Raw genomic sequence first — 17759 nt, forward strand, 5'->3', positions numbered from 1 at the left:
AGGACACATCACTGCACTCTATACTCTTCTGTAAACTGGTAATTTCTGTATACCCGTCGCAAGACACACTGGTTCATGCTTGTCATGACGTGGCCATTTCTGGGTGTAGATCGTGGCTTCCCCCTCTCTCTCACTCTCTCCTACACCCAGGTTCTGTTATCTCAGGCCATAAATTCCCGGCGGAGACTCTCTCCCCTTGGTCATGCAGGGAGAGAGACCACAGAGTGATCAAAAGATTTCACTTGGCCGAACTCCTAAATACTCAAAATTGGAGAATTAAACAAAATGTCCACTTTTGAGAGTGTGGGAATGGTCCGTGGACACTAAAGGGACAGTTATGTTGAGTGTGTTTCATTTGGTGACCTCATGAAGGACAGGAAACACACATACCTATATATCTAAATGTGTACATTTCTCAATTATGGGGTTTGCATCTAATTTTTGTTTAAAATGAATGAGTAAAAGATGAAACTATTTGTGAAATTATGTAATGTGATGTTAATCTTTTATTTAAGAGAATTGTATTCCCTGTAAGGTTTTACTAGTCAGTGGCCACGCCCCCGTGAGCACCGACATGATCAGGCGTCATGGTACCTCCCTTTTCTATTGCTACAAATAAAAACCCCTCCTGAGGAAATTCACATCAGACCACGCAAACCCCGGTCTAAGCTAAGGTTGCAATGGTTGTTGAATGCCTAACCATACCACATGGATCATTGGTTACACGGCTGGAAGTGGTTCAACTCTGAGACGATCGACCCCTACAGAATAAGAGCAAATCTTAGATACTAATTACTAGACTGCAGCTAGAAATGATGTAAACCTGGGATGCGAGTACCGACAACCGCCTAAACAACTATTCTATGAGAACATTTCTGAATGGTTCTCTGAAGTACCCATTCTAACCACAAAATAGTTCTTCTAGATCTTTGGGGAAACGCAACCAGAGAGACTCTGATGAACTCTCCAGCAGACAGACCGGATTCCAACAGAGAAGACAACAATGACATACGGGCATAAATATATGCTTGCAATTATTCTCGAATGAGCGGCCGTTCATGTGTGAAGGATTTGCTTTTCAATGTATATAATTATGAATCCATTTGGCTTTCCCGCTCCTTTATCAGTCCACACCCCGGTTTAGCCCACTAGGGGATCATCCCTATCATTGTTAGTAACCAATATCTACTGTTGCTTGTTATGCTTCTACACCTGCATTGCTTGCTGTTTGGCGTTTTAGGCTGGGTTTCTGTACAGCACTTTGAGATATCAGCTGATGTACGAAGGGCTATATAAATAAATTTGATTTGATTTGATATGCATTTCTGTGATTATTTAGTTAGTTAGTAAATACATTATTAAGCCAATTGGTGTATGGATGACTCATGGTTTAGGCTAACCAAGAATTCTACGACGTTTGAAATTAGACTAATATAAGGTAAAGAATAATTCATTGATAGAAGACTAATTGATCAGATAATAATATCTCAAGAGTTATATTCGAAAAATTATAACTTTGTAATCTGAAGATTTTCCGTGGTCTCCCGGCTTCCCAGTTAATTAAATGTACACGATTAGTTTAATCACGCAATAATATTGACAGAGAATTAATTTGATAAAATAAGTCTTCACCTTTATTGATACTAAAGACATGACATGCTTATTTATAAAACCCTCTTAGGCCTCACTCCCCCTTATCTGAGATATCTACTGCAGCCCTCATCCTCCACATGCAACACCCGTTCTACCAGTCACATTCTGTTAAAGGTCCCCAAAGCACACACATCCCTGGGTCGCTCATCTTTTCAGTTCTATGCAGGTAGCGACTGAAACGAGCTGCAACAAACACTCAAACTGTACAGTTTTATCTCAATCTCTTCATTCAAAGACTCAATCATGGACACTCTTACTGATAGTTGTGGCTGCTTCGCGTGATGTATTGTTGTCTCTACCTTCTTGCCCTTTGTGCTGTTGTCTGTGCCCAACGATGTGTGTACCCTGTTATGTGCTGCGATCCATGTTGTGCTGCTGCCATGTTGCTACCATGTTGTTATGTGTTGCTGCCATGCTATGTTGTCGTCTTAGGTCTCTCTTTATGCAGTGTTGTGTTGTCTCTCTTGTCATGATGTGTGTTTTGTCCTATATTTTTTAAATGCTAAGCCTGTGTTTGTCTGTTTGTGCGGCCCTGCCTGTCCTGTCTTCTCTTAGCTGTTGCAGCTCTGTCTGACGGATGTGCCTGCAGGTCTACTGTTTAGATTGGGGGACTTGGCTTTTCTTGGTGTGTGTGGTTGTCCGCTCTGTCATCTCTACAGCTTATTCACACTCCGGTTGACAAGAGAGCACAGACATATGTCTCCCTTCTCCTGTCTCCTGCAGTCATTGGCTCGGAACTAAGAATATATGGCAGAGTCAGGCGGAGTGACCACGGGGCCCATAGGGCGGCGCACAATTGGCCCAGCGTCATCTGGATTAGGGGAGGGTTTGGCCGGGCGGGCTTTTCTTGGCTCAACTCCTTGTGTCGGGCTGGGTGCCTGCAAGCTGACTTCGGTCGTCAGTTGAGTGGTGTTTCCTCCAACAAATTAGCGCAGCTGGCTTCTGGGTTAAGCGGACGTGTGTTAAGGAGCGCGGTACGGCGTGTCATTTTTCTGGGGACGCATGACTCCACCATCGCCTCTCCCGAGCCCGTTGGGGAGTTGCAGCAATGAGACAAGATCGTAATTGAAATTGGGAGAAAAAGGGCGTAAAAAACTACAAGGTTGACTGAAGAGCATCTGCTAAATGACAGAATTTGTATTTATTTTTAGGACTACAAAGGGCATGTTTGCCCACACTATCTCAGCTCTCATTCCTCTTGTTTACTCTATACACTCTACACATACTGGGGCCAAGGCTGTTGCCGTGTACAAAAAGGACAACATGTAGTACTTGTCAGGTGAAAAAACTGCATAAATGGACCACACACTTCTAGGAACTCAAATGTCACAGGGTCCAAACTGAACAAAGGGTTGGGGGTCATCCTAATTTGTCGGACACCAGTCAGTCTCCAGCGTGTCTGGCACCTCCCTGCTTATCATTCCGGCTGGCTAAAGGTTATAAATAGACATGTGGTCTAAGACTGACCATCCTGTCCGTCCTTGTCAGTATGCTAACAAGCGCTTTTCTACTTGGCCAAATCGAATTGACAGACAGACGTCAATACAATCGGATATTTACGATTCTGTCTTGGCCTTTTATGACTAAGTCTGGCGTCCAGGTAATTGGGCAAAAAGACGATAGCGGACATTTTTAGTCCCTACCGGTGACTTACAACAATAAAGTTGATAAAGGTGTCTGGATGGTGGAACTAATTAGGGATTTCTGACATCATGCTCTCCTCCTCAGCAGACACAACTAGAGTGTGTGCCAGTCAGTCAGGTCCCAGGAAATCAGTGTCAACTTATGGTTGTGTTGTTAAAGCTGCAATGTGTAACTTTTTTGCCAAATTACAGATCTGTCATTCTCATTGAAAGCAAGTCTAAGAAGTGGTAGATATATTCTATGTATACACTATATATTGTTTGTTTTGCCACATAAACTGAAATTAGGCAAACTAATGGATTAGAATTTTAGCAACCAGGTAATGGCGGAGTGATTTCTGCATATTGCACTAGTTGCTACCGAGCATAATCTGAGAGAGGTTTGTTTGTGGTTGTTTAAAAAGGCAGTGTTTGTGTTCGTGAATTTCACACACATTTTAACAAACATACTCAGGTCTGTTTATTGTAATACAATGCAAAACTACGCCTGACTCTGCCATATATTCTTAGTTCCGAGCCAATGACTGCAGGAGACAGGAGAAGGGAGACACATGTCTGTGCTCTCTTGTCAACCGGAGTGTGAATAAGCTGTAGAGATGACAGAGCGGACAGACCACACACACCAAGAAAAGCCAAGTCCCCCAGTCTAAACAGTAGACCTGCAGGCACATCCGTCAGACAGAGCTGCAACAGCTAAGAGAAGACAGGACAGGCAGGGCTGCACAAACAGACAAACACAGGCTAGTTCTTTAGCATTTAGCCAAGGAAAACAGCCTATACAACAGTGTTGGGGAAGCTACTCTGAAAAGATAGTTAACCAAGCTACTAATTACTTCATGACAATTGTTAAATCCACTGCAACTCAATATTACGAAGGTGTCCTTAAAGTTTTGTACACTCAGTGTACAAAAATTATGTTTCAAGTGAAAATTATGCAGGTCTGATGCCAAAATAGAAAGGAAATGATTGCTTACTTCATCCAAAGTTTATTTTCTTTTTCCACAAGAAAAGTAGTGTGTAACGTTAGTTCCAGAAGATAGCTACAACGCTACATGACAAAAAAAAGTTATTAACAACTGAAAACACTACCTAGATTGGATTTTTAGTTCAACTACCACCAAGCTACTGCCAAATGTAGTTAAATTACTAGTTGAACTACATATACTGTAGGTCACTACTCCCCATCACTGAAATACAACATAGGCTACAACAAAAAGGCAAAAGTTAAAGGACCATCTTTTAACTCATAATATTGTTTTCCATGTTAAATACCATAGAACTGCATGTAATTCCTGGAGTTGTACAGTAACTGACATGCATCCCGAAACGGCAACAAAATACACATGGGTAGTGACAGGGTATCATGATTATGTTGATCAAAGGAGCAGAACAGCTATGTCCTCTGGACGGTGGAAGACTTAACTAAATATTTCAAAGGCCCATAATGGTATATGAAAGAATGGCACGTCAGCAATATGTATCTTGTTCAGTTCAGTGGGAAATCAGCCGAGTGTTGAAGTCAGGTCCCTGTCATCGATTTATTGTCTGTACGGTAATTGAAGTTCATTGTAAGCCTGTGAACGGCTTACATACAACACCCCTTGAAGCCATCAAGTCATCCTCAACATGAGATACATTCAAACCTTAGATTCTGAAGATTTGTGATTTTTATTTAGCTTACTGTGGATAATTCAAAGGTTCTCAAGAAACACACATGTACGCACACAAATTATATTAAAAAGCCCTTTAGTGTAGGAAAAAGGGAACAGGGCAAAACAAAGAGGAATAAGCCTTTGAATTAAATAGCATTTTCAGGTAAACAATGCACAAACTGCTGAGCTGCTGGATTATACAAATATATCCCTGGGAGCTACTGTCTATGATAAATGTTGATAGTCATGGGTTTCCTACCCTTTGCCTCCTCTCTGTAATGTGTTGAATCCATTGTCTTGGAGAAACTGGGGACCAAGGACAATTGAAGTAATCAACCAAGAAAACCTACATACAGTAAGTCTCTAACCGCATTAAACATACTACAGTTTACTATAGAATACTACAGTACTTAGTTTCCACAGTTTGTTATGTTACAGCCTTATTCTAAAATAAGTTATTTTATTAAGTTATAAATTAGTTTCCCCCTCATCAATCTCCACACAATACCCCAAACATAAATACCTAATTTATATAAATATTCAGACCCTTTGCTATGAGACTCGAAATTGAGCTCAGGTGCATCCGGTTTCCATTGATCATCCTTGAGGTGTTTCTACAACTTGATTGGAGTCTACCTGTGGTAAATTCAATTGATTGGACATGATTTGGAAAGACACACACCCGTCTTCATAAGGTCCAACAGTTGACAGTGCATGTCAGAGCAAAAACCAAGCCATGAGGTTGAAGGAATTCTCCATAGAGTTGTGAGACAGGATTGTATCGAGGCAAATATCTGGGGAAGGGTACCAAAACAATTCTGCAGCATTGAGGGTCCCCAAGAACACAGTGGCCTCCATCATTCTTAAATGGAAAAAGTTTGGAACCACCGAGACTCTTCCTTGAGCTGGCTTTCCGGCCAAACTGAGCAATCGTGTGACCAAGAACCCGATGGTCACTCTGACAGAGCTCCAGAGTTCCTCCGTGGAGATGGGAGAACCTTTCAGAAGGACAACCATCTCTGCAGTACTCCATCAATCAGGTCTTTATGGTAAAGTTGCCAGACGGAAGCCACACCTCAGTAAAAGGCACAGGACAGCCTGCTTGGAGTTGGCCAAAATGACCCTAAAAACTCTCAGACCATGAGAAACAAGATTCTCTGGTCTGATGAAACCAAGATTGAAGTCCTTGGCCAGAATCCCAAGCTTCACATATGGAGGAAACCAGACACCATCCCTACGGTGAAGCATGGTGGTGGCAGCATCATGCTGTGGGGATGTTGTTTTAGCATCAGGGACTGGGAGACTAGTCAGGATTGAGGGAAAGATGAACGGAGAAAAGTACGGAGAGATCTGTGATAAAAACCTTCTTCCAGAGAGCTCAGGACCTCAGAATGGGGGGAAGGTTCACCTTCCAACAGGACAACGACCCTAAGCACACAGCCAAGACAACGCAGGAGTGGCTTCGGGACAAGTCTCTGAATGTCCTTGAGTGGCCCAGCCAGAGCCCGGACGAACCCGATCGAGCATCTCTGGAGAGACCTGAAAATAGCTGTGCAGTGACGCTCCTCATCCAACCTGATAGAACTTGAGAGGATCTGCAGAGAAGAATGGGAGAAACTCCCCAAATACAGGTGTGACAAGCTTGTACCACCATACCCAAGAAGACTCGAGGCTGTAATCACTGCCAAATGTGCTTCAATAAAGAACTAAATAAAGGGTATGAATACTTACGTAAATGTGATATTTCAGTTTAGATTGTTTTTCAAAATTGGCAAAGATTCCAATATAGGGTACTGTTTGTAGATTTATGAGGGAAAAAAATATATAATCAATTTTAGAATAAGGCTGTAATGTAACAAAATGTAGAACATTTAAGGGGTCTAAATACTTTCTGAATGCACTGTATATAATTCTGTAGTGAACTATAATAAGGGAAAGAGAGATACCTAGTCAGTTGTACAAGTGAATGCATTCAACTGAAATGTGTCTTCCGCATTTAACCCCTCTGATTGAGAAGCTCCTGCCCACCAGGCTACCTGCCGCCCCACACTGTAGTATCCCTCGATCACATGTAGAATTTAGTATAGCGTTTTGTAGTATACTGTAGAATACTATCATAAATACTACAGTGTTATCCACAAAAACCACTGTAGTAAATACTACAGAAATGTCTGCAAAACACTACAGTTTTTTAAAGATAATAAATACTACAGTGGTTGTATTTCTTACCACTATAGTATTTTTGGTGTGTACACACAGTGAATGCACACTGCAGAAAGTTACCTGCAAAATTGTTGTGAGATGCAAAGTTTTAATCTGCAGTCTCGTTTTTTTTTAGCTTTAAGATACGGGGGCTCTTTTTAACGGTCATTATCAGTTACACTTGCTATGGTGGGTGCCCTGCCGTCTGGACACTTCCACAAATCTTATAAAACACACATCGGAAATCAGCGACCGAAATAAACACTTCCTCTACTATAGTTAGTGACAGGGGGTTAAGTTACTGGTCCTAGACTGGTAGGAGAATAGATGGGTAATACGTGGGGCTTTTATTTTGGTGAAGTAGGGGGAAGAGAGACGGATAAAAGGGGATGTGGTTTACGGCCCCCTGGCCTCACCGCATGGAGCCACCCGTAATGGAATCCTATCTCTGGGCACATACTTTCATCCCTGTTTTATTCATGTTTCCTAAAAACCTGTGGATGCTCTGCAGCCACAACCAACACCTACAGTATGTAGGGCTCTGGCAGCACAGTATGTGATTATATCAGCAGTCTGTCAGTCCGGCTCCCTCTGTGAGCAGTATTCCTGTGGCGCCACACAGGCAATAAGGCACGTACTCATACTCCTCTGTGTTTGTGGAAACAGGTTACAGGACACGACAGGGGATAGGGATAGAAATATATACACCCTGGGCTTTTGCTAGGATGAGAGAGAGAGAGAGAGGTCGTTCGACTCTGGGTCCGATTTTTATTGTATTTTATTTTTTTAGGGGGTAGATCAAATGTGACACACGTGGGTTCGGGTGTGTCCCGGAATAAATACACCTTTTACCCATTCATTGAGGAGACTCTCTCCATGCAGACTCACTGTTGGATTTTGGTCGCGGCATTTTTGTGGCCATTTTGTTTGTTTGCGTTGGCACCTTTCAACACCCCTCATTATCACATTTATGCACGCAACCACTCACTTACACTACTGATTACTGACTACACACACCATTGTTAATTGTATTTAGGTTACTTCAGTTAATACCTCCACATTGTCTCACTTTTTGTTACGGACTTCGAGCCAGGTCGTGACAATAGGTAAACTGGGATATGACTAAAGAGTTAATCAGGGTGATTTTTCCCACAAATAGCCAGGTATTTTCCTTTCCACATTCACCGTCAGACCATTTTATTGATAAACTACACGGTAATGTCAAAGTATATTTTGTGTGTGATCCAATACATAATATTGTACACTTGTCATAATTTGGTTGGTTGTAAGAGAGAGAGGCAGGTCGTTATTGCGTTGGACTAGTTAACTGTAAGGTTGCAAGATTGGACCCCCGTGCTGATAAGGTGCAAATCTCTTTCTGCCCCTCAATGAGGCAGTTAACCCAACGTTCCTAGGCCGTCATTGAAAATAAGAATGTGTTCTTAACTGACTTGCCTGGTTAAATAAAGATTAAAAAATACAAATAAAAAAAATTGGCAAATCAGCGCCCAAAAATACAGATTTCCGATTGTTATGAAAACTTGAAATCGGCCCTAATTAATCGGCCATTCCGATTAACCGGTCGACCTCTAGTTAAAACATGCTAATAACGGTCTTCTGAGTACATCAAAAAAGGTTCGGTATACCTCCACTGGTATACCATCCAGATCTGGAGTTTTCCCGGACTTAAAGGGTTTATGGCATAAATAAGTTCCTCCTCTGCAATTTGGCTTTCAAGTGAGTCTTTCTGTACAGCTTTTAATTTGACATTATTAATAGGAAAATAATTCTTACAATTATCTTCAGTTAGTGGAGATGGAGACTGGAACAAAAATATATGCTTAAAGTACTTTGCTTCCTCTTTCAAAATATAGTTTGGTGAATCATGGGTGACTCCGTCATTTGTAACAAGTTTTAGTAATTTATTTTTGGTAGCATTTCCATGTTGAAGATAGATTTTTTATTTCCCCCCCATTTTCCATCCAGATTGCTTTATCTTTCATTTATTTCTTTATTATTATTATTATTTTTAATGATACGTAGTTTTTATTGTTTCCTTTTACGATATAACAACAATGCAATTGAATTATATTTGGCATTAAACAATAACTTGACAGACATGAATACACAGAGCACCCGGAAAGCACCCCACATCTCCAGCATAGATTGGATTCTATCAAACCTATTCTGTTCTACCTCAGAGGAGTCCAATAAATCCCATTGAACACTTTAAATTCAATCAGCTTGGACCAGGCATCTCTCATAGGGAGGAGCATCTGTTGTACTATTACATTACATTCCTCCTCTCCAAATGTTCCCTCCAGGTCTTTTCCCATACGGCCTTTAGGCCCTTACAAGTTCCATTAAATGAACCTATACGGAGGCAATATATAAGCCATGTGGCATGTGGTCATTTGCATAGGATTTCTATCAAAACGCTTATATCGGAATGTACTGGGATTTTGACCTTGACCATGTGTCCCTGACCATGTGTCCCCCTATTTTCAATTCAGGGTTGTTCCATAATGAAGCATTGCTTAAAGGTGAAGATCTTTCTCTCTCTTCTCTGTCTCCATATATTTTTAGGATGGGACATTATTGGATTCTGGGGTCCCACCTTTTGTTGACTCAAATAATCTGATTCCCTCAAATGGGGCATTAAGTTCCTCTTCCATGTCCACCCAGATTGGCCTAGTCGAGTTCACAACAAAGAGAGACCTTATTTGGGAAGCGACAAAGGCTTCTTGAAACGATTTCATGTTAGGGAGCTTTAACCCTCCCTTCTCAGTACACCTGATCTTTCTTGAATAAGTTCCTCCATTTTCCTCTAACGTATTCTGTGTCTTTATGGTACTGTTTTGATTGCCACCGTGTTAGTCCCTCTACTTCCTCTCTTAATATGCATTCTTTGACTTAAATTGCTTTTGTTTTATAGATGAGTATTGCATTGCATGGCGTCTAAAGGCACTTTTAAAAGTGGCCCATACAATAAGGGGATCTGCTGTACCTATGTTATGTAGGAAAAAGTCAGTTATCAATTATTTTGTCCTGTTGAAAAACAAGTTGTAATCCAATAGGCGTGCCTACGTGGAAAATCTGTAAGAGTAATGTATATGCCAATTATTTGATGGTCCGACCGCTTTCTGTCCCCTATCAACACTTTTTAAACTTTTGGTGCCAGAGAGAATGACATAAGAAAGTAGTCAAGACAACTAGCTTGATGGAGCCTACGGCATGTATATCTCACTGTCAGGATATTTAAGCCTCCATATATCCACTAGTTCAATGATATTCGTGATTTCCTTAAGTGCATATGGGTGATAGTTTGTAGTGTGATTACCTTTACGGTCCATTGAGGTATTTAAAACCATATCATTCCAGGTGACTATCTCATGTAGCCGGTTGAGAGAATGCCAAGAGTGTACAAAGCTGTCATCAAGGCAAACGGTGGCTATTTGAAGAATCTCAAATATGACACTTTTTTGGTTACTACATGATTCCATATGCGCTATTTCATAGTTTTGATGACTTCACTATTATTTTACAATGTAGAAAATAGTTTTTTTCAAGAAAAACCCTTGAATGATTAGGTGTTCTAAGACTTTGGACCAGTAGTCTAAGGTCATCAAAGTTCTCATTAGCAGCTTTGAGAAATTCCTTGAATATTACGCTCACCCATCCGGGGGCTTTGGTTTTGTTGGACTCTTGAGTGGGCAGCGCTTTAGTGGGTCTCTGACCTCGTTTATCTTTCTGTCTTGGCTGCATATAGGCTACTTGCAGTAGGCCTATAAAGCAGATAAGGATGTGTGGGTAGCTCAGGTGGCTGTATAGGGTACAGGGTTGGGGACCGCTCCATCATGATAAGGCAATAAATAAATAAACTATATTTGTAATCTATTTTAAAACGTACATCACATTTCTGCACAAAATTGAAAGTACTCTCTGTCACAACATCTGCTCGCAGACACACATGGGCTCTGGCATTTGCAACCATTTTCCTTTTTCACTTACTTAACTCCAGACTTTTCCAAACACAGAAACACACCTTCCATCACATTACACCCACACATACCCACATACTGTGACTTCTGTGTCCTCTGTTAGCTGCGGTTTTATCCCTACCATGTTGATTCCTACCTACTTTCGGGCATTTAAGTACTTTTGTGTTCCAGTTTCTTATATATGAAGATGTATTATTTCAATAATGATCCTTTCTTCTAATGCTGCCTTTTATCTATTTATAAATACTAGGAATAGTAAGTTGACAATATATTTTACAACATTCCCTATCTTGAATGGTATAGTGTATTTGTAGTTGATTTCTTTATCAATTGTTGTATTTGATCGTTTTCCAGTTTTTGTTATTACAACCCCTACCATGGATAGTATTGGGTGTTCCATTATTTGACACCTCTATGGGAACTTTGTATTATTTAGAATAGCTATGGAGTAGTCTTGGTGTCTCCGAACAGTTGGTTGTCAATGTACAGTTTATCGCCTACAAGAGCTACACGTTTCCCTGTAAGTCTATTCACCTTGAAGAGTGGGTAAAGAACTTTGGCCCTGTTCTGCAATTTCCTTCGGGAACGGATCATTAATTCCTATTTTTGTGCCAGCGAGTCTTTTTGCCCAGGCTTTTTACATTATTTTATCTTCAAAGAATGCAAACTTGGCAATGACTGGGCACTCGTATCGCTGTCCTCCCTGTCCAAAACGGTGTACACCGTTCAAATGTGATTTTGTTGACAGTATCGCGTGGAATCTGTAGCACTTTAAGGAGGAATTCTTTCACCGCGCTTTCAAGCTCTTCACCCTCATTTTCTTTTATACAATTTAAGTACCAGATTTTCTCGCATGGATATAGTCTGTATTCCGAGGAAGGCTTCTCTCGGAAACATGTTCTCCTTTTTAAGTTAATTAACGTCCGTTTCAATAGTATTGAATGTACCTTTTAGGTTGTTTGTTTCTTTCTCCATTGTCGCAGCTTTTCCGTCACTCATTTCGAGGTTCGCCTTTATCTCCTTTATTTCCTTACTGACAAGTTCAAGTACGCCCAATTTATTATTTATTGACTTTAGCAGGTCGGTTTCCACTCTTACCTTGAAAAGCATAATCATCGTAGTTCTCATAGTTTTTTCTTGGAGTTTGGTACTCCATTTGTTCCCTGGTTCCTCTCTGACATGTTTTGACCTTGACTGCGTTCGTGATACTTATCAATAAACTTATCTAGCCTTATACGTGGGGGAGGGGGGGGGGGGGGGGGGTTATCACCAGCTTGAATGTTATTGCCCACGAGTAAATGGATCAGTGTGCTACTATTTAGTCCGTTTGAGATGACCAACTCAACTTAATCGGTGTCCTGGGTCAGATCCTTTATTAACCTGGTGGAAGACAAGAGAAAAGGGGCGCTACAGATCCCTCTGTGGTTTTCCAGTTAGGCTCAGACTCTAATGGAGTCTATGGAAAATCCCACAGACCCATAGATCTGTGGTGTTAGGCTCTCTGTGTGTCCATGGTTCAGGATTATGGGGTCAGACTCTGCAGAGAGGTCACTTGGGTTTAGTATGGGGCTCCTACAGTGGGAAACAGCTGGTGATACCACGTCTGGAACAGTATGTGGAGTGCCTTATACATGAGCATTAGTCAATAAAACCAGGCAGACCAGGGTAGTAGCTACAAGATTCCAACCTGCTGACACAGCGCTGAGAGGTCAGATGAATCACATCAATATTTCAGGGGCTGTCTCCTGCAATGCAAACATAGCAAGGCGTGTCGACGCGCTGCTGTGTCGAGAGAGAGAGAGAGGGGGGGGGGGGGGGGGGGGTTGATGGAACATGGAGAGAACATGCGTCCGTCTATTTATTCTGCTCAGCGCTGTCTATCGCTACTGGAGGACGTTTCAGAGGAGATGATGGATTCAAGCCACAGCAGCTATATGACTGAGGAGCCATTGTGCTCCTGCGCCACACCACAAAGACTGTCATTCCGCATTCCTCTAATACCGCCAGATGTTGGCTGCTCTGATTTCTTGTCTTATGTTTGATATTCTTGATCTCCATACTATTAGCACGCTAGCATAATCGCATAATAAAATACCACATGCTTGCTCACGTACAGTACTACCCCTAGGGAAGGGAGTCATACTGATCATAGAGAAGGACCCAGCAGGTCCAGCCAGACCTATCTCTATGAACAATCTGAGAGGTACAAAGCCTGCCTCCTCTCTCCTTTCCAACCACCCACTGGCACTGATGCCCGCCCGCTGTAAACACACAGAGAAGGTCCCCCGGTAGAGCCCACCCACTGGGCACAAACTACTCATTCAATGGTTTTTCTTTAGTTTTACTACTTTCTACATTGTAGTATAATAGTGAAGACATCAAAACTATGAAATAGCACATATGGAATCATGTAGTAACCCAAAAAGTGTTAAACAAATCAACATTTATTTTATATTTGAGATTCTTCAAAGTAGCCACCCTTTGCCTTGATGCTGGGCAATGTTGACTCAAATGCTTCCCACACATTTTATATTTGAGATTCTTCAAAGTAGCCAACCTTTTCCTTGATGCTGGGCAATGTTGACTCCAATGCTTCCCACAGTTGTGTTGAGTTGGCTAGGTGTCCTTTGGGTGGTGGACCATTCTTGATAAACACAGGAAACTGTTGAGCGTGAAAAACCCAGCAGTGTTGCAGTTCTTGACACAAACCCATGTGCCTGGCACCTACTACCATACCCCATTCAAAAGTACTTAAATCATTTGCCTTGCCCATTCACCCTCTGAATTCCACACCTACACAATCCATGTCTCTAATTGTCTCAATAAATAAATTGGCCTAAAAAAATAATAATAATTGTTTAACCCGTCTCCTCACCTTCATCTACACGGATTGAAGTGGATTTAACAAGTGACATCAATAAGGGATCATAGCGTTCGCCTAGTTAGTCTGTGTCATGGAAAGAGTAGTGTAGGCCTAGGGTTTCACGCTTTGTTTGATTTCAAATATAATCTTCTAGTTAATAATTGATATGTTGTATTCACATGTTCACCTCAACCAAAAATCTAAGTTAAAGAATAGGACTAAATCTAATCTAATCCAATTTTAAATGCACTTAAAAAAAAGCAATATTCTTTAACATACAATCAATAAAAAAAGCTGAAAGAAAAACTTCTTATGTAATCATAGAAAGTATGCATATTCAAGATAGCATGCACAGATTGCATGTCTGTGGAGATCTTCACAATTGCTATGATAATCTGTGCAGAACCTCGAACAGCATTGAGCACTTTGTATTTTGAATGTAATCTCAACTGCAATCCAGGTCATTTGGTTGTGCTATTAGATGAATCACAGTGTCTTTTTGAGTGGGAGAATTCAAGTTGAAATCTCATTGATCGACGTCTCAACCAAGTATTACCCAAATGTCCACTTTGAAATGACGTGGTGTGCCCAGTGGGAAAGATCTCAGACCCAGCTGGGCAGCACCTCCTTTCAATATGGCCAGCAATCAACAGCCTGTGTGTGTGTTTGTATTTTTTGCTAAGGCAGCAGCTACTCTTCCTGGGGTCCAGCAAAATTAAGGCAGTTATACAATTTTAAAAACATTACAATACATTCATTACAGAATTCACAACACACTAAGTGTTTGCCCTCAGACCAAAACTCCACTACCACATATCTACAACACAAAATCCATGTATAAGTATGTGTATAGTAGGTATGTTATAATGTCTGTGTAAGAATGTGTCTGTGCTTATGTTTGTGTTGCTTCACAGTCCCCGCTGTTCCATCAGGTGTATTTTTATCAGTTTTTTCAAATCTGATTCTACTGCCTTCATCAGTTACCTGATTTGGAATATAGTTCCATGTAGTCATGGGTCTATGGAGTACTGTGCACCTCCCATAGTCTGTTCTGGCCTTGGGGACTGTGAAGAGACCTCTGGTGGGATGTCTTGTGAGGTATTTATAGTGTCTGAGCTGTGTGCTAGTCGTTTAAACAGACAGCTCGGTGCTTTCAACATGTCAATACATCTCACAAAGACAATTAGTGATAAAGTCAATCTCTCCTCTACTTTGAGCCAGGAGAGATTGACATACATATTATTAATGTTTGCTCTCTGTGTACATCCAAGGGCCAGCCGTGCTGTCCTGTTCTGAGCCAATTGCAATTTTCCTAAGTACCTCTTTGTGGCACCTGACCACCCGACTGAACAGTAGTCCAGGTGCAACAAAACTAGGGCCTGTAGGACCTGCTTTGTTGATAGTGCTGTTAAGAAGGTAGAGCAGAGCTTTACTATGGACTTCCCACCCATCTTAGCTACTGTTGTATCAATACTGTACATTATCAAGCACTTCACACATGTTATCCAGATACTGACTGTTAGGACTTGGCGGTCTATAGCAGCTTCCCACAATAATGGGCTTTAGTTGAGGCAAATAAACCTGTAGCCATATTACTTCATCAGTATTTAACATGAGACCCTCTCTAATCTTTACAGGAATGTGGTTCTGAATATAAACAGCAGCACCTCCACCACTGGCATTTCTGTCTTTTCTGTAAATGTTATAACCTTGTATTGCTACCACTGTATCATCAAAGGTATTGTCTAAATGTGTTTCAGAGATAGTCAGAATATGATTGTCATCTATTATTCATTTCATGAACCTTGTTTCTTAACTCTTAAGGATCGGACCCTTTTATAAAATTTTCACCTAAAGTGACATACCCAAATCTAAATGCCTGTAGCTCAAGCCCTGAAGCAAAGATATGCATTTTCTTGGTACCATTTGAAAGGAAACACTTTGAAGTTTGTGGAATGTAGGAGAATAAAACACATTAGATGTGGTAGAAGATAATACAAAGAAAAAGTTTTAAAATGTCTTTTTTTGTACCATCATCTTTGAAATGCAAGAGAAAGGCCATAATGTATTATTACAGCCCAGGTACAATTTAGATATTGGGCAATAGATGGCAGCAGTGTATGTATAATGTTCTAGTGTGATCCAATGAATCATTTCATTTCTGTTCAACATTTTGTATCAAGACTGCCCAAATGTGCCTAATTTGTTTATTAATATATTTTCATGTTCATTGTGCACTCTCCTCAAACAATAGCATGGTATTATTTCACTGTAATAGCTACTGTAAATTGGACAGTGCAGTTAGATTAACAAGAATTTAAGCTTTCTGCCAATATCAGATATGTCAGATATGTCTATGTCCCGGGAAATGTTCTTGCCACTTACAACCTCATGCTAATCGCATTAGCCTACGTTACCTCAACCGTTAGCCTACGCTACCTCAACATATATGTTAACGTGGGCTATTTTGAGCACTTTTTTGGGATGCTTGCTTGCTTTCATTGCTTTACTGGGAAGCTTAGCAGAAGTAGATATTTTCATGTTATGTATGTTAGTGCAGGGTGAGCTGCACACAGTGGACTTCCTACTAGGACACCATCTCAGTGTGTGTGTGTGTGTGTGTGTGTGTGTGTGTGTGTGTGTATGTGTGTGTGTGTGTGTGTGTGTGTGTGTGTGTGTGTGTGTGTGTGTGTGTGTGTGTGTGTGTGTGTATGTGTGTGTGTGTATGTGTGTGTGTGTATACTGTACATTATCAAGCACTTCACACATGTTATCCAGATACTGACTGTTAGGACTTGGCGGTCTATAGCAGCTTCCCACAATAATGGGCTTTAGTTGAGGCAAATAAACCTGTAGCCATATTACTTCATCAGTATTTAACATGAGACCCTCTCTAATCTTTACAGGAATGTGGTTCTGAATATAAACAGCAGCACCTCCACCACTGGCATTTCTGTTTTGGGATGCTTGCTTGCTTTCATTGCTTTACTGGGAAGCTTAGCAGAAGTAGATATTTTCATGTTATGTATGTTAGTGCAGGGTGAGCTGCACACAGTGGACTTCCTACTAGGACACCATCTCAGTGTGTGTGTGTGTGTGTGTGTGTGTGTGTGCATGTGTGTATGTGTGTGTGTGTGTGTGTGTGTGTGTGTGTGTGTGTGTGTGTGTGTGTGTGTGTGTGTGTGTGTGTGTGTGTGTGTGTGTGTATGTGTGTGTGTGTATGTGTGTGTGTGTATGTGTGACTTTTTTCACAACTGACACCAGTTTGACGCAAAAACATTGACAAAAAATACATATTGACAGTCAAATAAATAAGTGTGTAAAACATATAAAGGATATTTCATTCTGAAACCCTCATATAAACACCAATGGTATTGTTGATGGTTTATATTTAGGATAATGTTTTACAGCTTTGTCATTCCATTCCATGTGCTTTGTCACTCCATTCCATGTGATAAGGCCACACAGAGATAATTACATACACCTGTGAAACTTTGAAAGTTTCCAGTAATATACCCTCCCTTTGCAATCCTGTGTGTGTGTGAGAGAGATTGAGAATGGGACGCTGGCCCAACCCTGGCCAATATGGCCCTTAGTTGATCTAAGCAGCCCCTCCGTCCTGGCCAACCACCCACGGACGGACAAACACAGGGCAGGAGACCAGCAGTAAGCAGACCCGGCCAAGCCCTACTCCGGCCTTAGCCACCCCAGATGGTGTGGCGAGATAACGGGAGTAGAGAGGAAC

General features: G+C 41.2%; 1 protein-coding gene across 4 annotated transcripts in view; it reads right to left on the reverse strand.

Moving 5' to 3' along the window:
• Window positions 1–17759, reverse strand: part of tspan9a (tetraspanin 9a) — a 283178-nt gene that overhangs the window by 112666 nt on the left and 152753 nt on the right. Inside the window, exon 1 of one of the 4 annotated variants that reach the window (XM_020481042.2) lies at window positions 12250–12345. The exons of the other annotated variants lie outside the window; for them this stretch is intronic. Coding sequence (XP_020336631.1) covers window positions 12250–12307 — 58 coding nt within the window. The 5' untranslated portion in view covers window positions 12308–12345. Of the gene's footprint in view, window positions 1–12249; window positions 12346–17759 lie in introns of those variants that run through there. 4 annotated transcript variants of the gene reach the window in all.

Source organism: Oncorhynchus kisutch, linkage group LG4 (genome assembly GCF_002021735.2).
Source record: "Oncorhynchus kisutch isolate 150728-3 linkage group LG4, Okis_V2, whole genome shotgun sequence".
Classification (NCBI taxonomy): Eukaryota; Metazoa; Chordata; class Actinopteri; order Salmoniformes; family Salmonidae; genus Oncorhynchus; species Oncorhynchus kisutch.